General features: G+C 40.0%; 1 protein-coding gene across 1 annotated transcript in view; it reads right to left on the bottom strand.

Moving 5' to 3' along the window:
• Positions 1 to 26,565, bottom strand: part of IMPG1 (interphotoreceptor matrix proteoglycan 1) — a gene marked incomplete at both ends in the record, with an annotated part of 144,678 nt that overhangs the window by 72,369 nt on the left and 45,744 nt on the right. Inside the window, 5 exons of the mRNA XM_080934311.1 lie at positions 12,679 to 12,757; positions 13,810 to 13,880; positions 15,488 to 15,732; positions 17,067 to 17,087; positions 20,519 to 20,577. Coding sequence (XP_080790437.1) covers positions 12,679 to 12,757; positions 13,810 to 13,880; positions 15,488 to 15,732; positions 17,067 to 17,087; positions 20,519 to 20,577 — 475 coding nt within the window. The remainder of the gene's footprint in view (positions 1 to 12,678; positions 12,758 to 13,809; positions 13,881 to 15,487; positions 15,733 to 17,066; positions 17,088 to 20,518; positions 20,578 to 26,565) is intronic.

A 26,565-nucleotide genomic window follows, 5' to 3' on the forward strand; every position in this document is an offset into this window, starting at 1 on the left:
AGCACACCCTCCCCCGCCTGATCCAGGGACCAGGAACTCAACAGTGGAACCTCTGTTTCCACCCGGCGACTTTGGGGCACAGAACAGGACTCGGCTCATCTGCCACCCGGACCAGCAGTTCCTAAAGTTTTAAAGATTGGTGAGTAGGAGATCTGGGCAGCCAGAGAGCAGAAAGATCTCTGCGGAGTGCCCAGGAAAAGCGTGCCCCCGCCCTGCTACCATCCGGCGGCTTTGGGTGCAGAACAGGGCTCGGACCATCCACCACCTGGACCAGTGGAGATACAGGGTCATAGACCAGATACAAGGGAAAGGTAAGAACACATCACTGACAACGAGATGGCGAGAGGAAAGTGAAAGAGCATATCCCAAGGAAACCAAGACAAGCTGGCAACACCAGAACCCAGCTCTCCCATAACAGCAAACATTGGAATGCCAAACACTCCAGAAAAAGAAGACACAGACCTGAAATCATACCTCAAGACCCTGAGAGAGATACTTAAACAAGAACGGGAGGAAAAGCAAAAAGATTCAGAAGCTTTTAAAGAGGAAACAAGAAAAACACTCAAAGAACTCAAAGAACTAGAGGAAAACAGAACCAAAGAGATGAAGGAATGGAAGAGAAAATTTTAAAAGGAAATGGACACAATAAAGAAATCACTAAAAGAGATAACCCTAGAGTCAGAACACCTAAAAAAGAAATCAGGAGTCACAGAAGCAAGCATTTCCAATAGATTACAAGAGATCGAAGAGAGAATCTTGGGGGCAGAAGACAACACTTTAAACATAGACAAAACAGCCAGAGAAGATGCAAAAAGCAAAAAGCTCCTAACCCAAAATGTCCAGGAAATCCAGGACACAATAAGAAGACCGAACCTAAGGATAATAGGAATGGAAGAGGGAGAAGAGTATCAACTAAGAGGCACAGTAAATATCTTCAACAAAACTGTAGAAGAAAACATCTACCCTTAAGAATGAGATGACCACGAGCATAAAAGAAGCCTTCAGAACTCCAAATAGGTTGGACCAGAAAAGAAATACCTCCCGACACATAATAGTCAAAGCACCAAGTACCCAAAGCTAAGAAAGAATACTAAAAGCAGTAAGGGAAAGAGGTCAGGTAACATATAAAGGCAGACCAATCAGAATCACACCCGATTTCTCAACAGAGACTATGAAAACTAGAAGAGCCTAGACAGACATCATGCACACCCTAAGAGAGCACAAGTGCCAGCCCAAGCTGCTATACCCAGCAAAACTATCAATCACCATAGATGGAGAGATGAAGATATTTCAAGACAAATCAAAGTTTACACAATATCTGACAACAAACCCAGCACTACAACGAATTATAGGTGGAAAACACAACACAACGAGGGGAAATACATCCTAGTAAAAACAAGAAAACTCCTAAGCAAGAAAACCAAAAGAAGAAAAAGACACAGACACAACTCAACCCACTAAAGCAATAATAGCAGAAAACAGAAACAACTATTCCTTGATATCTATTAACATAAATGGACTCAACTCCCCAATAAAGAGACATAGGCTATCAGACTGGATACATAAACAAAAGCCAGCCTTTTGCTGCATACAGGAAACTCATCTCAGAGACAAAGACAGATACTATCTCAGAGTAAAAGGGTGAGAAAAAAAACTTCCAAGCAAACAGCCCCAAGAAGCAAGCTGGGAGTGGCTATTCTAACATGGAATAAAGTAATTTCCAACAAAAGTTATCAAGAAAGATAAGGAAGAACACTTTTTACTCATTACCGGGGAAATCTGTCAGGAGGAACTCTCAATTCTTAACATATATGCTCCAAATAAAAAATCACCCACATTCATAAAAGAAACCCTACTAAAGCTCAAAATATACATTTCACCCCACACAATAATAGTGGGAGACTTTAATACCCCACTCTCTCCAATGGACAGATCATGGAAACAGAAACTGAACAAGTACACTGTAAAACTAGCAGAGACTTTGAACCAACTGGAATTAATAGATATCTACAGAATATATCATCCTAAAGTAAAAAAATACACCTTCTTCTCACCACCCCATGTCACCTTCTCGAAAATTGACCACATAATTAGACACAGAACGAGCCTCAATCAATATAAGAAGATTGAAATACTCCCATGCATCCTCTCAGATCACCATGGTCTACGGCTGGTCTTTAACAACAACAAAGACAACAAAAAGCCCACATACACATGGAAACTAAACAATGCTCTGTTAAAAGATAGCAGGGTCAAAGAAGAAATAAAGAAAGAAATTAAGGACTTTCTAGAATTAAACAAAAACAAAAACACAACATAGCCAAACCTATGGATTGCAATGAAAGCAGAACTGAGAGGAAAACTCATAGCCCTAAGTGCTTCCAAAGAGAAACTGGAGAGAGCATACATCCGGAATTTTTTTTTTTACTTATTTAATTATTTATTATTATTTATTATTTATTTTTTTTAACGACTTTATTTTACAAAACAAAGATAAATGTACAAATTTTAAACATTTTTTGCTTAAAATTATACATTTTTGTCAGTACTGTTTTTTCAGACATTGAAATAATTTTTACATAAAACCATGTGAATATATTTTTTTAGTCAGTACTTGATTATTTTCAAGGGCTTGACAGTATGCATTCGTAGAGTACATGCAAAACAAAACGCAACATGGAAATAGTCAAATTCTTCTTGTTTTGTAAATATATGTATATTTTTTTGTTTTCTTTATTTCTTGGACTTCATACAGTCTGTGAGTTGTTTCTGGGGGAGTGCAAGCCTCTGGGGTTAGCATCCCACTATCAGTGACTGCATATTATGTCTGTTCTTTTGTGACTGGGTTATCTCACTCAGGATGATATTCTCTAGATGCAGCCATTTTCTTAAGAATTTGCTTAAGTCATTGTTTCTGGTGGCTGAGAGTATTCCATTGTGTATATGTACCACAATTTTTGTATCCATTCATCTTCTGAAGGACATCTGGGTTCCTTCCAGCTTCTGGCTATTATAAATAGAGCCGCTATGAACATTGTGGTGCATATATCTTTGTTGTGTGTTAAAGCGTCTCTGGGGTATATGCCCAGAAGTGGAATAGCTGGGTCTTCAGGTAGTACTATATCCAATTTTCTGAGGTATCGCCAGACAGATTTCCAGAGTGGTTGTATTAGGTTGCAACACCACCAACAGTGGAGAAGTGTTCCTCTTTCTCCACAGCCTCGCCAGCATCTGCTGTCATCTGAGTTTTGGATCTTGGTCAATCTGAGTGGTGTGAGGTGGAATCTCAGGGTTGTTTTGATTTGCATTTCCCTGATGGCTAAGGATGTTGAGCACTTCCTCAGGTGTTTCTCGGCCATTCGGTGTTCCTCAACTGAAAACATTTTGTTTAGCTCTGTACCCCATTTTTTATTAGGGTTATTTGATTCTCTGGTGTCTAGCTTTTTGAGTTCCTTGTACACCTTGGATATTAGGCCTCTATCTGATGTGTGGTTGGTAAAGATCTTTTTCCATTCTGTTGGTTGCCGTTTTGTTTTCTTGACGATGTCTTTAGCCTTACAGAAACTTTGCAATCTCATTAAGTCCCATTTATTAATCTTTGACCTTAGAGCTTGAGCCATTGGTGTTTTGTTCAGGAAATTTTCTCCTGTACCTATGTGTTCTAAGGTTTTCCCTACTTTCTCATCTAATAGTTTCAGTGTATCTGGTTTAATGTGGAGATCTTTGATCCACTTACACTTGAGCTTTGTACAAGGAGATAAGAATGGGTCTATTTTCATTCTTTTGCATGCTGAGTGCCAGTTGGACCAGCACCATTTGTTGAATAGGCTGTCCTTTTTCCATTGAATGTTTACTGCTCCTTTGTCAAAGATCAGGTGACCATATACGTGAGGGCTCATTTCTGGATCTTCTATTCTATTCCATTGATCCACATGCCTATTTCTGTACCAGTACCATGCAGTTATCGGCACAATTGCCTTGTAATATAGCTTGAGGTCAGGGATAGTGATTCCCACAGATGTTTTTTTGTTGTTGAGGATGGATTTAGCTATTCTAGGTCTTTTGTTATTCCATATAAAATTGCACCTTGATCTTTCCAATTCCATGAAGAACTGGGTTGGAATTTTGATGGGGATTGCATTGAATCTGTAGATTGCTTTTGGTAGGAAGGCCATTTTTAAGATGTTGATTTTTCCAATCCATGAGCATGGGAGATCTTTCCATTTTCTGAGATCCTCCTCAATTTCTTTCTTTAGAGGTTTGAAGTTCTTGTCATACAGGTCCTTCACTTGCTTAGTTAGAGTCACACCAAGGTATTTCATAGTTTTTGTAACGATTGTGAAGGGTACGTTTGCCCTAATTTCTTTTTCCACATGTTTGTCCTTTGAGTACAGGAAGGCTACTGATTTGTTTGAGTTAATTTTGTATCTGGCCACTTTGCTGAACTTGTTTATCAGCTGTAGGAGTTCTCTGGTGGAATTTTTGGGGTCACTCAAGTACACTATCATGTCATCTGCAAAGAGTGATGTTTTTATCTCTTCCTTTTCGATTTGTATCCATTTGATCTCCTTTTGCTGTCTAATTGCTCCAGCCAGGACTTCCAGTACTATGTTGAATAGGTAGGGGGAGAGTGGGCAGCCTTGTCGAGTCCCTGATTTTAGTGGGATTGCTTCAAGTTTCTCGCCATTAAGTTTGATGTTGGCTGTTGGTTTGCTGTATATTGCTTTTATTATGTTTAAGTATGGGCCTTGTATGCCTGTTCTTTCCAGGACTTTTAACATGAAGGAGTGTTGGATTTTGTCGAATGCTTTCTCAGCGTCTAGTGAGATGACCATGTGATTTTGGTCTTTAAGTTTGTTTATATGGTGGATTACGTTGATGGATTTCCTTATGTTAAACCATCCCTGCATCCCAGGGATGAAGCCTACTTGGTCATGATGAATGATCGTTTTGATGTGTTCTTGGATTCGGTTTGCAAGGATTTTGTTGAGTATTTTTGCATCGATGTTCATAAGTGAGATTGGTTTGAAGTTCTCTTTCCTTGTAGGGTCTTTGTTGGTTTAGGTTCGGGGGTTATTGTAGCCTCAAAAAATGAGTTGGGTAATATTCCATCTGATTGTATCTTTTGGAATAGTTTGGCGAGTACTGGTGTTATATCCTCAATAAAAGTCTAATAAAATTCTGCACCGAACCCGTCTGGACCTGGGCTTTTTTTGGTTGGGAGGCTTTTGATGACTTCTTCCATTTCTTTAGGTGTTATAGGGTTATTTAGATGGTTTACTTGGTCCTGGTTTAACTTTGGGACCTTGTATCTGTCTAGGAATTCATCCATTTCCTCCAGATTTTCCAATTTTGTGGAGTATAAGTTTTTGTAGTAGGATCTGATGATTTCTTGAATTTCCTCAGTTTCAGTTGTTATGTCCCCACTTTCCTTTCTGATTTTGTTAATTTGGATACTCTCTCTTTGCCCTCTAGTTAGTCTGGCTAGGGGTTTATCAATCTTCTTGATTTTCTCAAAGAACCAACTCGGTTTTTTTGATTTTTTCATTGTTTTTTTTTGTTTCTATTTGGTCTATTTCTGCCCTAATTTTGATTATTTCTTGCCGTCTACTTTTTTTTGGGTATATCTGCTTCCTTTTATTCTAGGGCTTTTAGCTGTGCTGTGAGGTTGCTGATGTGAGCTCTCTCCAGTTTCTTTTTGGAAGCACTTAGGGCTATGAGTTTTCCTCTCAATACTGCTTTCATTGCATCCCATAGGTTTGGGTATGTTGTGTTTTCGTTTTTGTTGAATTCTAGAAAATCCTTAATTTCTTTCTTTATTTCTTCTTTGACCCTGCTATCCTTTAACAGAGCATTGTTTAGTTTCCATGTGTATGTGGGCTTTTTTTTGTCTTTGTTGTTGTTAAAGACCAGCCGTAGCCCATGGTGATCTGAGAGGATTCATGGGAGTATTTCAATCTTCTTATATCGATGGAGGCTCATTCTGTGTCCAATTATTTGGTCAATTTTCGAGAAGGTGCCATGGGGTTGTGAGAAGAAGGTGTATTATTTTACTTTGGGATAGTATGTTCTGTATATATCTATTAATTCTAGTTGGTTCAAAGTCTCTGCTAGTTTTGCAGTGTCCTTGTTCAGTTTCTGTTTCCCTGATCTGTCCATTATAGAGAGTGGGGTATTAAAGTCTCCCACTATTATTGTGTGGGGTGAAATGTATTTTGAACTTTAGTAGGGTTTCTTTTATGAATGTGGGTGATTTTTTATTTGGAGCATATATGTTAAGGATTGAGAGTTCCTCCTGACAGATTTCCCTGGTAATGAGTAAAAAGTATCCTTTTTTATTTTTTTTTGATAACTTTTGGTTGGAAATTTACTTTATTCGATATTAGAATAGCCACTCCAGCTTGCTTCTTGGAGCTGTTTGCTTGGAAGTTTTTTTCCCACTCTTTTACTATGAGATAGTGTCTGTCTTTGTCTCTGAGATGAGTTTCCTGTATGCAGCAAAAGGCTGGCTTTTGTTTATGTATCCATTCTGATAGTCTATGTCTCTTTATTGGGGAGTTGAGACCATTTATGTTAATAGATATCAAGGAATAGTTGTTTCTGTTTCCTGCTATTATTGCTTTTTTGGTTTGAGTTGTGTCTGTGTTTTTTTTTCTTCTTTTAGTTTTCTTGTTTAGGAGTTTTCTTGTTCTTACTAGGCTGTATTTTCCCTCATTGTATTGGGTTTCCACCTATACTTCGTTGTAGTGCTGGGTTTGTGGTCAGATATTGAGTCAATTTTGATTTGTCTTGAAATATCTTCGTCTCTCCATCGATGGTGATTGATAGTTTTGCTGGGTATCTCCCCCTACCTATTCAACATAGTACTGGAAGTCCTGGCTGGAGCAATTAGACAGTAAAAAGGAGATCAAGGGGATACAAATCGGAAAGGAAGAGGTAAAAACACCACTCTTTGCAGATGACATGATAGTGTACTTAAGTGACCCCTAAAATTCCACCAGAGAACTCCTACAGCTAACAAACAAGTTCAGCAAAGTGGCTGGATACAAAATTAACTCGAACAAATCAGTAGCCTTCCTGTACTCAAAGGACAAACATGAGGAAAAAGAAATTAGGGAAATGGTACCCTTCACAATAGTTACAAAAACTATGAAATACCTTGGTGTGACTCTAACTAAGCAAGTGAAGGACCTGTATGACAAGAACTTCAAACCTCTAAAAAGGAAATCGAGGAAGATCTCAGAAAATGGAAAGATCTCCCATGCTCATGGATTGGAAGTATCAACATTTTAAAAATGATTATCCTACCAAAAACAATCTACAGATTCAATGCAATCCACTCAAAATTCCAACCCAGTTCTTCATTGAGTTGGAAAGATCAATGTGCTATTTCATATGGAACAACAAAAGACCTAGAATAGGTAAATCCATCCTCAACAACAAAAAAACATCTGTGGGAATCACTATCCCTGACCTCAAGCTATATTACAAGGCAATTGTGATGAAAACTGCATGGTACTGGTACAGAAATAGGCAAGTTGATCAATGGAATAGAATAGAAGATTCAGAAATGAGCCCTCATGTATATGGTCACCTGATTTTTGTCAAAAAAGCTGTAAACATTCAATGGAAAAAGGACAGCCTATTCAACAAATGGTGCTGGTCCAACTGGCACTCAGCATGCAGAAGTATGAAAATAGACCCTTTCTTATCTTCTTTTACAAAGCTCAACTGTAAGTGGATCAAAGATCTCCACATTAAACCAGATACACTGAAACTATTAGATGAGAAAGTAGGGAAATCCTTAGAACACATAGGCACAGGAGAAAAATTTCTGAAGAAAACACCAATGGATCAATCTCTATGGTCAAAGATTAACAAATGGGACTTAATGAGATTGCAAAGTTTCTGTAAGGCTAAGGACATTGTCAAGAAAACAAAACGGCAGCCAACAGAATGGGAAAAGATCTTTACCAACTCCACATCAGATAGTGGCCTAGTATCCAAGGTATACAAAGAACTCAAAAAGCTAGACACCAGAGAATCAAACAACCCTATTAAAAAATGGGGTACAGAGCTAAACAAAACTTTTCTATTGAGGAATATCGAATGGCTGAGAAACATCTGAGGAAGTGCTCGACATCCTTAGCCATCAGGGAAATGCAAATCAAAACAACCCTGAGATTCCACCTCACACCAGTCAGATTGGCCAAGATCCAAAACTCAGATGACAACAGATGCTGGCGAGGTTGTGGAGAAAGAGGAACACTTCTCCACTGTTGGTGGGGTCGTAAACTAATACAACCACTCTGGAAATCAGTCTGGCAATACCTCAGAAAATTGGACAAAGTACTACCTGAAGACCCAGCTATTCCACTTCTGGGCATACACCCCAGAGACACTTTAATACACAACAATGATACATGCACCACAATGTTCATAGCAGCTCTATTTATAATAGCCAGAAGTTGGAAAGAACCCAGATGTTTTTTAGTAGAGGAATGGATACAAAAATTGTTGTACATTTACACAATGGAATACTACTCAGCCACCAGAAACAATTACTTAACCAAGTTCTTAAGAAAATGGCTGCATCTAGAGAATATCATCCTGAGTGAGATAACCCAGTCACAAAAGAACAGACATAATATGCAGTCACTGATAGTGGGATGCTAACCCCAGAGGCTCACACTGCCTCAGAAACAACTCACAGACTGTGTGAAGTACAAGAAAAAAACAAAACAAAACAAAACAAAACAAACCAAAACAAAAAAAAAGTCATGCTCAATCCTTACCCACCAAGAACACATTGACATATTCCGGGTTACACCCTGTACTATATGTACTGTTTGCTCATTGTAAAAAAAAAAAAATCTTTACACCCCAAGAAAACTTTGACTATTTCCAGGTTACTTCTTGTTTTACATGTACTTTATGCTCATTGTAACTAGTAAGATCGTAATCACACTATCAAACCTTAAAAAAAAAAAAAAAAAACAAATCCAAGTACTGACAAAAATGTATTGTATACTTTTATGCAAAAAATGTTTAAAATCTGTACATTTATCTTTGTTTTTTAAAATAAAGTTGTAAAAAAAAAAGAACCCCTAAATAAGATATGAAATTCTGGATCTATTAGAGGAAAAAGTATGAAACACACTTCCATGTATATATAGGCACAGGCTGAATATCTGAATAGGACTCTGATTGCTCAGGACAAAATACAGATAATCAGCAAGTGGGAGCTCATAAAATTGAAAAGCTGTTGTACAGCAAAGATAACTGTCAGTCATGTAAAGGGACAGCCTATGGAATAGAGCAAAATCTTTTCATCTATATATTTGACAGAGAACTAATATCTAAAATATGCAAAGAACTTAACTAACTACACATCAAGAAAACAGCACAATAAAATATGGGCCAAGTCAGAAAACATGTAATATTAAAATAAGATGTCAGTGCAGGCTGAAGATACATTTCTATACAAGGAACTCAGGAATACCAAGGAATACCAAAGATACCTCAGAGGCATCCAAGACAATGTAGACTTTTGCTATTGCTCTGAGTTACATACTATTTCTAGATGGTTAGGAGATGCTATGCAGGCTGCCTGTTTAGTAAGAAAAACCACCAATGTTCCCATAACATGCTATAACACTGACCTTCCTCTGGCACAATATGTCTACTGGTGTAAAAGTGGCATGATGAATATTTGAGAAATGAAACACATTTTGATTGGATACGAAGCCTAGTCCCCAGGAAGGATTTCATGCCTGGAACTATACCTTGATCAACATCTCATCACTAGAAAGAGTCTATGCTCCTGTAGACCTGTTGTTTTCATAAATGGGCATGCTGTGAAACTGTCCTCTAAATGCTTATGTTTAAACTCATAGAGCGTTGCTTTCAGTGTTGGCCCGAGAAGCTTCATTTTGATTAGTTAGTTTGGTTAGTGCAAAGTCAGAACAGAACCAGTGGCTGTTGAGTGCTCAGCCCTAAATGGTATGTCTGTACTGGCCTCATCCATAAGGCTCAGAGAACATCACAGATGATAGAAAGAAAGAAAGAGCAGGATGCTGGTGAAGAGTGCAGGGGAAAAAGGCTGGCTTGTGGACATGACTTGGCCATCGTGATAATGGACTTGCTGCTGCTATGATGTCCTGTCTAAGACCTGCACAGGATTAAGCCAACAGGATCAGCCAATATTTTTAGCAGTAAGCATTAATTTTAGGGTATATAGAATCAGTGGGGCATATAAAAATAGAACACATGAAGGTAGGAGGAGCATGTGTTGGAAAATGTTTATGGGAGTGGAAGTAGCACTTGGGATGTGTGAGATCAAGATACCATATCTATTTCCCTCTGTCTATCTATCTATCTATCTATCTATCTATCTATCTATCTATCTATCTCTCTATCTCTGTATGTATGTATGAAATTATAAGATGATAAATAAAAGATGTTCTAAAAATTATAATTTTTACCTTATGTTGTATTTGCAGGTCCGGGTGTGCCACAGAGTGTGGAGGTCAAGAGACAATGTTTGGGAGTGAGTTCTAGTTCTTTCCTTCCATTTTGTTGAGTCAAGGCTTCTCTTGTTGCTATCTCTCTACACATCCCACACCAGGTGGCTTGTGAGCTTCAGTGTGATTCTCTTGTCTCTACCTTGCATCTCCGACAGGAGTGCTGGGATTATTACTTATGATCTATTGTACCTAGCTTTTTGTGGATTTGAGAGATTGAAATCAGGTCGGTAAGCTAGTGCAGCCATTTTTCCTGCTGAGCTATCTGATCAGACTGAAGATAGTTTTTTTTTCTTTTTTTTTTTTTTTCTTTTTTTAAAGGATAAGTCTATGCAAGGCAAACACAGTGTACCCGGGGAAAGCGTGAATTATAGTCTTGATCCTGATCATGTGCAAATCAGTTTCTGTCACCAGCTTTGCTTTCCTCACTTCTGAAGCACAGAGGCTTAACTGGATTATCTCTGAAATTTTTTAGCTTTAGTGTTCTGTGGTGCATTCTTATATGGGCATAGTTAAGCGATTGAAAGTGAAATAATGCATTTGTTATAGATATATTATAATTTTTGCTTGTCTACCCGAAATGCCAATTTTACTAGAGCTCCTGACTTATAATGAAAGCAAAGAATCAAGGGACAGCATTAATCATTTCACCAAAAGGTATGCAACCAACTTTCAGATGTTTTCTAAGGCCAACATGATGCTTGATGTTCACTGTGTTTGATTAGAAATGTCTCAATATCTTTCAATACTTCTTCCATTGACAGTTAAGGCCTATGCTTTTTACTGTTTGAGTCTCTGTGACTGCCTAGACACCATAAGGAAGTGAATGATGCTGTTTCTGGGCCCACAACATGGCTACGTACCTGTGAGGCAGCCCAAGCATCCTCATGGAGAGGCCCACATGCAAGAGAATGGGGAGTCTAGCAACCAGCTGCAACCAAGCACTGGTTGCCCAGCAACGTGCACAAGTCACTGAGGATAACGGATCTTCAATACCAGATGAACTTCGCTGACTGGTACGTGTAGAGCAGAGCTGTCCTCACCAACCACTGCTCAAACGTCAGATTTACGGGGGGGGGGGGGAATGTAGCTATTTGTAGGCGTTGCCTTTAGTTTGCAACTTATAACTGCTATGAGACGGACACTTCCTTGGCAGGAATTCTGTAAACTAACTTCAGCCGGTAGCAATCTCTGCTATCGTGACATACATGTGTTCCAGAAAATCAGATTCTGTGATTATTTTCCTTCCTGATGCATACAATTTATGAGGAAATGAGCACTGATGAAATATTTTATAAGGAGTTCCTACTAAAACATCAACAAAAGCCTTAGAAAACACATCTGTAACAGAGTTCTAGAGTTTCAGAGGCATTCACTTTCAGAACTACAGTGTGAGCTGACCAACCTCAGATCCCCAGACTTTTTGTTTCCTAAAGCATGTTTTCTCCAGATAACCAACAGAGTGGAAAGGAGGACTGCCACATGTTGGAGGCAACTACATATTGCTAGCTAAGGCTCTATAGTAAGAGCTTGTCTTTAAGAAAACAACAACAATAGCAAAAAGGGGTAAAAGTTAAAAATGGACATAAAAGAATGTGTCAATAGGATTTCAATGTTTCATGATTTCCTTATGTGTAACTCACACTAAAAAACTCTTGTGAGTAGATGAGGTAGCTCAAGTCTGAAATCCCAGCATTTAGAAGACTAAAGCAGAAAGATTGGGTGAGCCTGAGCTACAAAGGGAAATTCCATCTCTAAAACAAACCGAAAGAAAACATTTAAAAAGAGAGCCTGTTAATGACATGCAGACATGAAATACTGAAGTACAGGTTGGTTCAGTTCTTTGTAGCCATAACCTTGGGACATGGATGTAGACCTCCTGATTGCCTCTGTCCCAATGCACCCAGTTTCCAACTCTGGAAGAGATTAGTTAGGGTAGCTTTGGTGTCAGTGTCTCAGAGAAGGATGCTGGATTGGAGGGGATCATGTCCCTCAGAAGGGGAAAGGGGATATGCAGTGGACTCTCTTCTGGTGCTGACGCTGGAGAGACACACCTTCCCGGGGTAGAGAGGACTTTGCCAGGGACTTGAGGAAGAACATTAATGAATCCTCAGCACGCTGTCATCAAACATTGGCTGTATAGGAAGAAACTCACCTGGCAGGTCAGGTCCTTCTCTGTCCGTGGCCTCAAGCCGAGGTTCACTGAAGGGAACTTCTGGACTCAAAGTGGCACCCTGAAGAGTGAACATAGAAAGGCAGATGCTGAGCACGGATGATTCTCTGTGCATGAGACGAGTTACACTTGTATTTGTAATACTGTTGCTTAAATTTAAGGGAAGGATTTTGTTGTTAGCATGACTTTTCTATGGAAGAGAAACCTGAAACTGTATCCTGAAAGGATCACACAGCCTGGCCTGGCAATCTATTTCCTGATCTCTCGTTTCCCGGCCGACAGGTCTTTAGAACTGATTAATGACTGAAATGCTCTGAATTGTGCCAGTCATGGTTTAACTTATAATTCTTTTATTTTGGGTAGGCATGGAACTTACTCAGAATCCCTGTTTATGCACACTCCAGTGAAAACTTGTAGACTGTCGACATTGACAGAGCTTTAACCAAACTTACTACTGCATCGATTACTTTTAGTTTCTAAGACACTAATTTGCATTTACCACCTCCCATAAATAAAAAATTAGGCAAGCTCTTAGGAATTAAAAATAAATTTAAAAGGATATTTCTGGGAAGTAAAGTTAAGTATTATCTTTTGCTTTAATTATTCATTTTAGTTCATAAAAATGTATTTTATCTGGCCGGGTAGAGTCACTGGCCTGTTTTATCAGCAGGAAAAGACACTGGCCACCAAGCCTGGTAGTCTGAGTGCAATTACTGGGACCCATGTAGTGAAAAGAGAGAACCAACTTCTGCAAATCGGCTTCTGACCTCCACATGTATATTATGCCATGCTTGAGTCTCCAGTTTCTCCTCAAATAAATATTTGAATGTACAAAATAAAATTCAAAATGTATGTTACTAACTACAGAGCACAATCCGACTCAAAATGGAGCATACCTACCTAAATCTAAGGGAACTAAATTTTAGAATATTTAAAATGCAATTTGATTTTATTTTTGTCAACAAGTTGTTGGAAGTGGGCTTTCAATTGCAGCCCTAAAAGCACAAACTACTTGATATTTAACATTACAAAGGGTATGTTTTTTTTTTCCTACTCAGTCTATAAAACTGATTGTTTGATGGGAAGGTCTTAAGCAGAAGATATGAAGCTTACCTCTGTGACATCAGCAAGGGGCTTGGGCAGCTCTGATTGGGTGACAAGTCTGAAGAGTGGCTCAGTAGCTTCTGGGGTAAAAAGAAAATCGCAAGGTTAATATATTTCTTTTTTCTCTTATGATTTAGGTAACAAAACAGTCTAGGTTCTAAAATGTGGCGATAGTGAATTCCTAAGGAGTAGTGTAACAAATCACTAGGAGATTGTAGTTCCAGACTAATGGCTGCTAATCTGAATAATGCAGCGAAGGAAGATCATAGGACTGCATCTTGCATGCTTATGTGATGGGAATTGCTAAGCACAGGATGAAGTGTCAGGGGAGGTTGCTAATGAGTGCAACAAACAGGCTAAGTAGACAGAAGGAAGAAATGCTAGAATTATGTCGCTCAGTGGGGTGATTATAGTTATTGCTAATGCATTATCTATTTCATAATTGCTATAAGAGAAGTTTTGAATGCTCTCATCATAAAGAAATGATAGTGAATAAGGTGATAGATGCAGTAATTTCACTGCTTTGATCATTATAAGATATGCATGTATCCAGTCTTAACATCATATCCTGAATATGTAAAGTATCATGTGCCAATTAAATAATAAGAACAATTTCAAAAAAGGAGTAGTTTAGAGAATTTTAGGGTTCCCAGCTTTAGTCTACAAATTTGGATCAAGCAGTAAGGCTAGTACGATAAGCCAATGGGAAATCAAATATGGTTTAGCTTGCAAAGGAAGAAAGAAATGGTTAACATTAACGCTGTACTCTGTACTACCCCCTGGTTCTCAGAAAGCTTAACAAAGACATAAACCTTAAATAAATAAGTAATCTTAGAGATGAGTCTGGAGCTGCTCACTTGTTACTTCAGCAGCTCCATCCCCTCCTTCTCTCCAGAGATAATCCTTTGCTGACCTAAATCAGCTATCAGAACTGCCAAAGAATGATAGTTTCATGCCATCTTGTGCTGAAACGGCATTTCTAATGGTTATCTATTATACAATCTGCTGTGCCTAAGAGTTCCAGGCTCCTGGGTCCCCTATTGCATGCCCTAGAGGTCAGAAGCACATCAGATTAGCTTGTTTACTTCTTTGGATCACTTTGGAGACTGACTTATACACATTGTGTCATTGGTTCCCAACCCTTCTCTCTCAGGTGTGTTGTGTTTATGGGCAACCCTCAGGCCTAGAGGTAGCAGTATGGCCATGCTACTTCTAGCCTCGTGAGGCTACTCCATGTCTCTGAGTAAGGAAAACTTTCATGGACAGTCCCTTGCTCTATCAGCTCTTTCTAAATTAGCCTCCTTTGAATATGCCATCTGCTTCCTTATAAAGCCTGACAAGTTTAGTGAATGAGAAGATATCTGTAAGCTACACCAGGCTAATGGAACTGTCCACAAGGTCTTCTGTCTGTCTAGGCCCTACTGGCTGAACATGGTTGATCTTACTGAACTGAAACTATTGAATTCTTCCAGACTTATCTTTGGTGCAAAATGATCCCCATGGGCTGATGGAATGGGATGCTGGAGGGTGTTAGGAGACTCAGAAACGGTACCATGCATGATGTGCCTGTCACAGTAATGATGACTTCACAAGGCCCGAGTTAAAATGACAATCCATCCTAAAACCATACTTAACAGCCTCTCTGTCAGATGAGGTTAAACTCGGAACTACGGTGTCACCAACTTGCCATCACTGAACGGAATCGTCTCTTCTACCAAGGACTGGTCTCCACCTAGTAGTTGTGTGATGAGTTTTTTGAGATCTGTAGCTGTGAGGTAGGTTTGTGCTGGTTTGTCTTCCATGGCTCCATGATGGATCCTTTCACTTTCAATTTTGTTGGAGTCGAGAGACAGGCGATCACTTTCAGGGCTTTTTGCTTCTGCATGGTGCCTCTTAAAGATGGCCATAAGTTGTATTTCTGTGGAGCTTGAGCTGTGGAAAGAAGAGGACATGCTCTATCTACAGCAAATATCACAAAACTAGAGGGTTTCTGTGCTGCTCTAAGTCTTCAGGATAATTTGTCTTCTTTTCTGATAGGCTTATAAAGAATATCCAACTTAGTGCTTTTCAATATTTGTCAGAAAACGTATGGAAAGTATTAACAAATGATTTGTTTTAAGATAGAACGTCACCCTGGGGACTCAGTCTAGTTTGAAGAGGGACTGTGAACTGGGTCCATACGTATATACATACAAAAAGGTATTAGTCATTGTTAATTGATTGGTTAATTGATCAGTGCTTTTGGTAGTCTTAAAGGTCATGGAGTGCCAGTCAGAAAGAGAGATGAATTGGCACTTTTTCTACATGGTACCTTCTTTAATGTCTATGGTCTAGCATGCAGGATATCGTAGTAATAGAACAGGCTATGAATGCCATAACCAAGTGAAACTTCAGTTCTTAAGGCCTTTTTTCCTTCAATTCTTCTCCATGAAGTATTTTTAAAATTAAAGACCTTTAAATGAAATAGAGCAAGGAAACAAAATAAGAAAAGATTGGAGAAAAGGGAAGGAAGGCAGGACACAATGCATGATTAACTGTACTTGCTACTCTATTTATTAATGCAATCTCTTTTAGCCCGCAAATCTCAAACAAGATTCTTTACTGTCATGTCCTTGAGAATCAAGTGTTCCCTTTTGTTTTCTGCCATAAATCTACGCAGGGAGAAGCAGAAATGTTTTTAAAGGCCTCAGGAACAGAGAATGTGTATTCTTGGCAGTTCTTCAGACCACATACTCAGTCAGAGACCAGAGTTCATTATTTCTCTAGTCATAGTGGGAGCCAAAGCCAGGTTCTCATTACTGAGCTCTCCTAGGTATAGTGGGTCCTTTTCCCACCTCAAACTGACCTTGGGGCAGAGGAACAGATTAGTTTCTCTCCCTCAATCTAGACCTCAGTTGGTTGCACTCAGGAGTCTGTGACCAGCCAGCCCATCTCCCATGGTAAACATACAAGACATTGTTTAATCATGCTGCCCACATAACACACCTGTAGTCCCACGATTTTTCCAATGAGAGCTTTGGGTTTCTATAGCAGGCTTTTCAGGTGGTCAAGTCAATGTTTCCTTGCTAATAGCACATGGTGATTTGGCTAGAGATGTTTTTTTTAAACAACTAAATGAAACTTAACTCTATTTAAATAAAAGTACTAAAAATTATTGGCTTATTTAAGACATTACATGTGAAAATTATTTTTAAAATCCAGCTTAGACATTAGCAGAGGGAAACATACCATATTTCAAGACATAACAAAAAAATCATCAAAATTACCCATCTTCTTCTTTCTTTGGTCTTCATTTCACCACATTGAAAACATGCAAGGGAGGAAGAATTTTGGTGAGACTTATTGAATCTGCTAGTGTATTATTCTATATACAAAAGTGCTTTTATGTTGTCTGCCATGTTTGTCCAAAGCTTTGGAGAAACATACAAATTGCCATCAGAAATTTGGATGATACCTTTAAGAATCATGAGTCTTAGGATGTAAACATCATTAAACATTGTTTCTGACCAGGATTTGAGCCTCCGTTCAAAGTGGTCTGCATTTATTATCTTCTTTTAAAACCTGATTTCCTCAAAAAGGCTACAAATATATGCTATAAATCTTATATTTGAGCAGGAATTGCCAGGATGTTTTTTTTTAAATACTTTGCAAATAGATTCTCTTCCTCCTGAATGTCATTAAGGGATTCGTTTATCCTCAGAGATAACATCTCTGAGGCTGACCCTAGAATGAGTGTCTTGCCAATTTCTCTTTAAATTGCTTTAATCAGTTAAGGGATTAGTTCCATTCACAGTGAAAACTTGCAAGAAAAACACCTACTTATTGAGTGGGTGATATGTACCCAGTAGTTTATGTGTATTTTCTTTTAATGTTTAGCACAACAGAACCCTCAGTTAACAGGAACTACAAAGGTACATACAGAGGGAGCCGACTCAGTTGGGACTGGCAGAGGCAAGATTTAAGCTTTGAGTTCTCTTTCCTCAACCTTGGTTTTATTTTGTTACCCAATCCATTGGTGTGTTCCTAAGAAAATTACAGACACACTTTAAAAATTAGTTTAGAAACTGTATATGGTATTCTCCCCTTATATTTCAAATGACAGTTGCTGATGAAGACTGTGTTGGGATTAGTGTCACTGGTATTTCTTCTTGGATTATACATTCATCTCATTTTTATGCCCTGATATAACATGACCACAATGGAGATGCTACAGACTGGTTCCTATGTTCCTGCTGTGGAGACAGAGAACCTGCCGTCTTTCTAACTGACACCGCTCTGTGAGAAGCGAGTTTCTCTACCAGACATTCATCCAGGACCTGCCTCTTGTTTCTTTGTAGTTTGTAACCCATGAAGCCAAGGAGGGCGGCCGTGCTTCAAGAACCCAAACCTTATTCTTGCCAACTAAAGATTGTTTTGTTGACACATGTTTGCATAAGAAAAGGGAAATCTGAAAGAAGAATTATTTATTACCACAATCAAGATACAGAACACATTTTCCAGCATAAAAGATTTATCCTGACACCTTGTGATCTCTTCCTTTCACACCCTGCTCCACTATCTCCAAGAAACGACTGATATGTTTTCTGTCACTGTAGATGAGTTTGTGTTTCTGGAGCTCAATATAAATAGAACATAATGCACTCTTGTCTACTCTTTCACTCAGCACAGTTATTTTGAGGTACATTCCTGTTGTCACATATGTCAAAAGTGTTATTTCTTTGTCAAACGTCTACAATGAGAACATTCCAGAATTGTCTATTGTTCTGTTGATGGACAGTTAGTTTGTTTCCATGGTTCGGCTATTAAAGATAAAGATGCTATGGACATTTATGGAGCAGCCTGAAGAAATACACTCTACCACTAGATTGAGGAATTATTAATAGTTTCCCACACTTGCCCTAAAGAATGAAGCGATACTCAAAATGGTGCTTTAATTGTTAATACTTAAAATTGTATTAATCCTAGAGTCCTGACTAATTTTCAGTTTGTGCTGAGAGAATCAGATGAAGCTATTCTTATTAAGCAATTTATGAAGTTATAAATAAGCTTTTCTATGAATGAGACAAAGGACAGGCAATGTGTGTGACCTGATAGGGGATAAAATGTCTGTGGGCATCTGGACCCACAACAAAAGTAATGTCCTTCATAGTAAGTTTATTCCAGAACATCTTCAGCATTGGTATCAATGACAAACTATTTGTGGGGCTCACAAGCACATGGCTTATTGAATTAATTGGCCCACATACTTTACAGTGGATTGAAGTCCTCAGGACCAAAGGAAAGTCATTGGCAAAATGTACCTGAACTTATTTTGTAAACACAGTGGTCAGACACAGGAATAAATCCCTACAGAGACAAACACGTGGGAAAGATTCAGTTTGCTGCCATGACTCTTAAAAAGTTTTACCTTGAGAAATTTTACTGCCTACCTAACATTGTGATTTTCCTCTCAAGTCGATTTTCTTACAGTTAGATTTTCATTTGTCACAGGGAGGTGATGACGCATACTTAATCACTCCCCAGGAGAAGCCTTTCCATCATTTCCTGAAGCCTCAGATTAAAAATTTGTTTTTTAACTGTAGTACTTTATCCAGAAGACTTCGCCATCTATGCAAACTACGTGCCCATCACCTCCGATTACCCTCTCATCTATCTGACTTCGAGTCGCATCCTGCAGAGCGGCTTCTTGACACAAAGCAGAGTGAGTTTGCCTTGGCAAATATTAGAATTTCCATCTTTTGTCACTTCCTTTTCCAATATTTTCCTCCTCTGGAGTGCTACAAATGAGAGGCCAGACAGCCCCGGAACACACGGCTGGTTCAGTCTGTCCAGGCCTAAGTTCTAAGTGCCCAAGCTCTCCTCCTGCTTCAAGACCAGGTGGTGACAGAACCAGGGAGATCTGGACAAGGCTTGCTCCCCCCCCCCCCCCCCCCCCCCCCCCCCCCCGTCACTTCCTGCCTCCCCAGGCATGGACGTTCATCCCGCTCCCACCAGGGCTGCTATGTATCCGGCAACACTGGGTGCCATTGCACCATCTGAGCTTGCCCATAGATGCTTGAAAGGAGGAGAACTTATAAAAATATGAAGCATAAATTTATGTTTAAACCCATGAACCTGTATTAAGGTGCTGTGAGCCAGGTGGCTACCGACCTGCTGGAGTGTGAGCTCCCTAGTCCCCACTCTTTACCAGGGATGGCATTACAAATTGAGATTCTGCTTCTTGAGTAATACAGCATTACTTAGGCCATACAGTAGATAAGAAAAGAAAATATGTTTAAGAAGTATTGCTTTTACCCCTATGGGTTCACTTCCTTCAGTCCCTCCATCGGTAAATCAGTGTCTCTCTTGGCTTCTGTAATTTATGCCCACAGGAATGAGGTTTAAAAGCCTCGGAGAGAACAGGAGGCGACCCCATACCAAGGCGGTTAATTGCTACAGCGGTTTCTTGATACACATTCATCCTGGTGTTTTTCAGAGACTTGCTAAAGACATTGCCAAGGACGACTGACAGATGCTCCGTAGAGGGCGGTATTTCCAGCTCTCTGAGCAGTTTGCAGACTGTTCATTAAGCTGCAGTTTCCCAGACTGAGTTAAACAACAGAAGGAAAAGGGACCTTCTAATCCTCTGGACATGGCTTTTAAAGGAGGCCACAGAAAATGATTTTCAAATTTGTTGTTTTAAATTTAAAGTTGAGAGCAGTTTGATTCTCTTACTTACCTAAATCCTAACACGCGGATTTCTCCAAACCCTGGAAGTTTCTTAAATATCTTTTGCAACTGCAGCGAGAAAAAGAAATGTATGAAACATTCTTTGGTCCTACTGGCTCAGATCTTACCAAACAACAAACAAAACTCCAAACACTTTTGATGAGTCCATGAGGAGACAGTTGAAACAGAAAACAGAAGCAACCAAACTTGTCAAACTCCTTCTTTTCACAGGTATTTCTGAAGCCTAGAGAGTATTTTGTTTGCTAGCTGTAAAGCCATATATGAATGGTTCTGAGCTTGCTTTAAAAGTTATGTTATATAAAATATGAAATACCTTAAGGTGGAAACCTTTTAAAAATTCTTTCTTCATTTCATTAATTAATTTATTCACTTTACATCCCAATGGAGGCCCCCTTTCTGGTCCCTCCTTTACACAGCCCCTCCCCCATTCTCCTTTTCTCTTCTCCTCTGAGAAGGGGGAGGCCCTTGCTGGATATCACCCCATCCTGGTACAGAAGTCACTGCAGGACTCTCATTGAGGCCCTACAAGGTGGCTCAGTTAGGGGATTGAGATCCACAGACAGTCAACAGATTCCGGGACAGTCTGGCAGGAACCTTTTTTTAACTACAGCATTTTTATTTATATAGAGTAGTATAAATACATTTTTCTCTGTATAGCTCATAGTAAGCTAATGATGTTTTCTGAATCGAATTAGAGGATTTGGAAAATACAACACTGAAGGTATATTACTAAATGCGAAATGGCTGATCAATTAGATTTGTTCTAAGACTTGCATGGGTTTCCCAAGTTTTCTTAATTTGCACTTGTTAATGAGGTTTGCGTTTCCCTGGCTCCTCCCCAGCCTCACAGCCCCATTTTTGCCCCCTGTGGTTCCTTTGGAGAAGGTGGTTCTTCCAAATCTTTCTTCACAGCAGGAGCTTTAGCTTACATCCTCTTTTTCTCTCCCAGATCAGTTTTCTTTGTTCCACCCAAATTTTTATTTTAGCCTTTAAGTGTGAAGACCTTGAAAAATTCACACCTGCAGCCTTTTCACCTGGCTCCTTATTCTATAACCAGTCCACACCGTCCATACCGGCTTTCCTACATGATGAGCAAGTCTGAGAGGAAGGCAAAGCCAGACAACAGAAAGACAAGTGAGACCAGTCTTGCCCTCACCTCCCTCTTTTATGGCTTCAAAGATCCATACAATTATCCTTCTCTTCCTCAAATCTGCATTATTTTCTGACTTGAACATATCAGGCAAGAAATCTTAGGATTCCCAGACCCCCTCAATTTGGCTCTCATCAGGGTTACTAACGTTTGTTCAAATCCCAGGATGCTATTTGATTTTTCCACAGGATCGTTGTCATAGCAGCCCTACCAACCTCCTATACTGCACTGTTGAATTGAGTCAGTGCCCACCCTCCCCTACGTGTGTGGTGTGTATGTTGGGGTGCAGATGCAGAGCAAGAGCTTAAACCTTGCTCTTCACCTCCTCTTCTGGGTATGTGTGTCATAAATTATATTTTTCAAGTTCCATATTGTTGCTTTTCATCCAAAAATGCTTAGACTGGCCACACTGCCTGTGGAATAGAGTCCAGTTCTTCAGGAAGTCACTTACATTCTCCTGACACTGGGCCACCTCTGCCTTACCATTCATACACACTCTAGGGCGGGCAGAATGAAAATGGCCCCACAGGCTCATGGGTTAGAATGCTTGGTCCTCAGCAGGTAGACTGTTTAGGCAGAATTAGGAAGTGTGGCTTTGTAGGACGAAATGTAACTTGTTTTTCTAGGGGTAATCTCACTGGGGGTGAATTTTGAGGTTTCTAAAGTCCACAGCACCCCAGTTGCACCTCCCTCTCCCTCACCCCTCCCCCATCTCTATTTCTCTCGGCTTGCTACCAGCTAATAAGATTAAAGCTCTCAACTATTGCCAGGGCGCCACGCTGCCACGCCCCTAGGGTCATTTTGCCACGCCCCACACCATTATGGTCATGGAATCCTCTGAAACTGTGAGTCTGCAAATAAATGGTTTTCTTTCATCAGTTGCCTTTGTCCTGGTGTCTCTTCACAGAAATAGAAAAATAGAATAATCAGATGCAGTTCTTTCTTTCATTATCCCACTGACCAGTAGCTGATAGTTGGCCTCCCAGTGAACCCAAACTGACCTCTGTCCTTGTCCATTTATAACATGCACCTCTTTTTTCCCCTTCCGAGGGCTGTGTAGTATTTTCCTTTGCCCACCAACTCTCAGTGACTGCTCCCACTGAACCTTTCTCTACTGAAAAGTGAGCACTGCAGACTCAGCTTCCGATGGGAATTTATTTTCTCCGTCAGAGCACAGCTCTTAAGTCTTTCACCAAGCTCTGCGCATGCCCTGTGGCCTACGGATGGAGTCTTCCTTATGCATCGTAATCTCTCTTGCTTTTAGAATCTACAATATTGTCACCCACACAGACGGGACTAAAAACAACAAAACAGCAACAACAAAAAAATTCTTCATTTTCTAAGCTCATCGCTTTTGCATCTCAAACTCATTGCCACGTAGCTTCTCCAGCATCAGGCACTGTACCAGCGATACATAGATAATTCCCAATCTCTTCTAGGACTTTGGACTGCAATCTTAGAAAATTTTTTCCCCAGCAGCCTGATTTACCTTTTAATTATATTTTCTTATGCCAATATTAAAAATAGTTTTCATTTCCTGAACCTATAGGAACTCTGGTGATAAAAGTAGCTTATTCTCGGTGGCAAGAGGATACTGTACAGGGCTGGGCTTAAATATTGGTGCTATTACTTTCTAGCTGCAAACTCCTGGGTTTATTGCTCAATCTCCTGGTTGTGGTCTCTTGATCGAAATGGGACACTGATGTCTTTGCCATGGGGTACCAGTAAGGACATAAACAAGTAACATGTGCCTGGCTGACAGCCAGGGACTTTTATAATTTATTGATTTATTTCATTTTCTACTTTTCCATTGGGTTACTAGCTCCCTGAGAGTCCCAATTTCCCCCACAGCGTGGATTCTCCAAGGATAGACCAAAGCTTTTAGATAGTTTGAAAAACAACTTAGGGGAGGTAGAATCCCTCCTATGGTTTGTGGGGGGCGGGGATGGAGGTGGATAGGAGGCCTAGGGAAAGAAATTTGTGTGCCTGTAAGGAGCTTAACGAAGAAGAACCAGGGGAAAGGTAGGCCAGGTTCTACAGAGCTGGGCTTTATTCAGGAGCTTACAGGAAAGTTCCTTGTGCACAGTTCAGGCATGCTGTGGTGTCCTGTGGGAAGAGCTGTGGGTCCCCAGTGAATTTAGGGTGTGAAGGCTCAAGGGTGTGCTGCAGTATTTGCATCAGGTTATAATGGACTGAAGTATTCTCTTTACAGAGACCCTCGCATACTGTGCAAGCAGCCAGGGGAGCATGGAGGTGCCTTCATGGAAGTTGTCCTTGCTGTGCTTGGGAGGGCTGTCCTCTGTCCCCTCTAGGAGCATGTCATAACACAGGCTTTAATGCAGGTTTTTTGTTTGTTTGTGTCCATGCCCTCTTAGTGAATCTGTCTGAGTTTGATTAAGAATCAGCTTTGCACAGGAGGGTGTATATGGTATCTAGGGACATGATGACAAAACCTTCAGTTAATTCTGCTAAGTAATCTACCGGGGACCTTCCAATCATGAACCACTAGCCACTAAATTGCTAATTAAGTGCCCACTTAACCTTATTAATAATACTGAATGCACAGGGGTCTCCCTGATTCTGCCAGAATGTATGTTAACGGGGCTCTAAAAAGCAGCTACAGCTGAGATTTCTTGAATGTTTGCACAGGAGAAAGCATTCAGACAACCACCAAGTGATTCCTTTTGACATTTGTATTAAGTTGCTCATTAGGTTTATTGTGGAAATTAAATTACTCCAAAGCACTGTCCATTAATTCCTGATGAGGCCCGAATGACTGTGCTAATCCACACTATGGGTGGGGCATACTGAATGGGTTTCTAATGCAGGCCTTGGAGTAGTCCTGCTCCAGAGCCAGAGAGCAGACAGATGCTACCAACAGAGATTGGGCCTTAAGCAATGGTAGACTGAAGAAGGAGCCTGCAATGCTGTTCTTTGGAGCACATCTAGACAAGACATACACTTCTTTGCTTAGTAAGCTTTTAAGGGGCTATAGGGTGACTCGATGGTTTCCCTTTTCCATAAACATTAATTTAGGAAAAATAAGAAGTACTGGGCAGTGATAAAGGTATAAGGCTTGACTACCCGGGTTGGGATCTTCTCTTTGCCAGGCAATGGCTGTAACAGTTGGGGATGTTAAACCTTTCCCCCATCACCTCCCATACTTCAGTTTTCTCACTCTAGAGGAAATGATACTTTACTGATTAGTTTTATATCAATTTGACACAAGGCAGAGTCATCAGAGAAAGAAGCCTCAGTGGAGAAAGTGCCTCCATAAGATAGAACTGTAGGTAAGTAAGCCTGGGGGTCATTTTCTTTAATTAAAAAAAAATACTTCTTTTTTATTGGATATTCTCTGAATTTACATTTCAGATGTTATTCCCTTTTCCCCTACTCCCATCCCCCCACTTGCTTCCATGAAGGGGCTCCCTCTCCTAACCACCCTCTCCACCTCAGTGCCTTGGCATTCCCCTACACTATAAAAACAAGTCTTCACTGGACCAAAGGCCTCTTCTCTTACTAAAGCCAGACAATGCTATCTTATACTACATATGCAACTGGAGCCATGGGTCTCTCAATGTGTGCTCATTGGCTGGTATTTTAGTCCTTGGGAGTTATGGAGGGGGTTGTTGGTTTATAATGTTCTTCCCTTGGGGTTGCAAACCCATACATCTCTTTCAGTCTTTTCTCTAGGTCTTTCATTGGGATCCCTGTGTTCCGGCTGATGGTTAGCTGCAAGCATCCACAACTGTACAGATACTGATACATGACTCTGGCAGAGCCTCTGAGGAGGCATCCATATCTGGCTCCTGCCAATGATCACTTATTGGCATCAGTATTAGTGCTTTGGTTTAGTGGCTGTATGTGGGGTTGATCCCCAGGAGAGGCAGTCTCTGAATGATCTTTTCTCTAATCCCTGCTCTTCTATTTGTCCCTGTATTTCTTCCTATGAGTGTTTTGTTCTCCCTTCTAAGAAGGACAGAGGCATCCACATTCTGGCCTTTCTTCTTTTTGAGCTTCATAAGGTCTGTGAATTGTTTCATGGATATTTAGAGCTTTTGGGGGCTAGTAATTGCTTATCAGAGTGCATAATACCATGTGTGTTCTTTTGTGACTGTGTTACCTCACTCAAAATGGTTGCTTATAGTTCCGTTAATTTGCCTAGGACTTTTATAAAGTCATTGTTTCTAATAGCCGAGTAGTACTCCATTGTGTAAATGTACTACAATTTTTGTATCCATTCATCTACTGAAGGACATCTGGGTTTTTTCCAGCTTCTGGCTATTATAAATAAGGCTGCTATGAACATGGTGGAACATGTGTCCTTGTTATATGTTGCAGCATCTTTAGGGTATATGACCAGGAGAGGTATAGCTGGGTCTTCAGGTCCAATTTTCTGAGGAACCTCCAGACTGATTTCTAAAGTGGTTGTATCAGTTTGCAGTCCCACCAACAGTGGAGAAGTGTTCCTCTTTCTCCTCATCCTCGCCAGCATCTGCTGTAATCTGAGTTTTTGATTTTAGCCATTCTGATTTGTGTGAGGTGGAATCTCAGCGTTGTTTTGATTTGCATTTTCCTGATGACTGGGGACATTGTGCATTTCTTTAGGTGCTTCTCAGTAATTCTGTATTCCTCAGTTAAGGATTCTTTGTTTAGTTCCTATTTTTTAATAGGATTATTTGATTCTCTGGAGTGTAACCTCTTGAGTTCTTTCTATGTATTGGATATTAGCACTCTATCAGATGTAGGATTGGTAAAGATCTTTTCCCAATCTGTTTGCTGCCATTTTGTCTTCTTGACAGTGTTTTTACCCTTACAGAAACTTTGCAATTTCAAGAGGTCCCATTTCTCCATTCTTTAACTTAGAGCATAAGCCATTGGTGTTC

The sequence above is a fragment of the Micromys minutus genome, assembly GCF_963924665.1.
Source record: "Micromys minutus genome assembly, chromosome: 21".
NCBI classification, from domain to species: domain Eukaryota; kingdom Metazoa; phylum Chordata; class Mammalia; order Rodentia; family Muridae; genus Micromys; species Micromys minutus.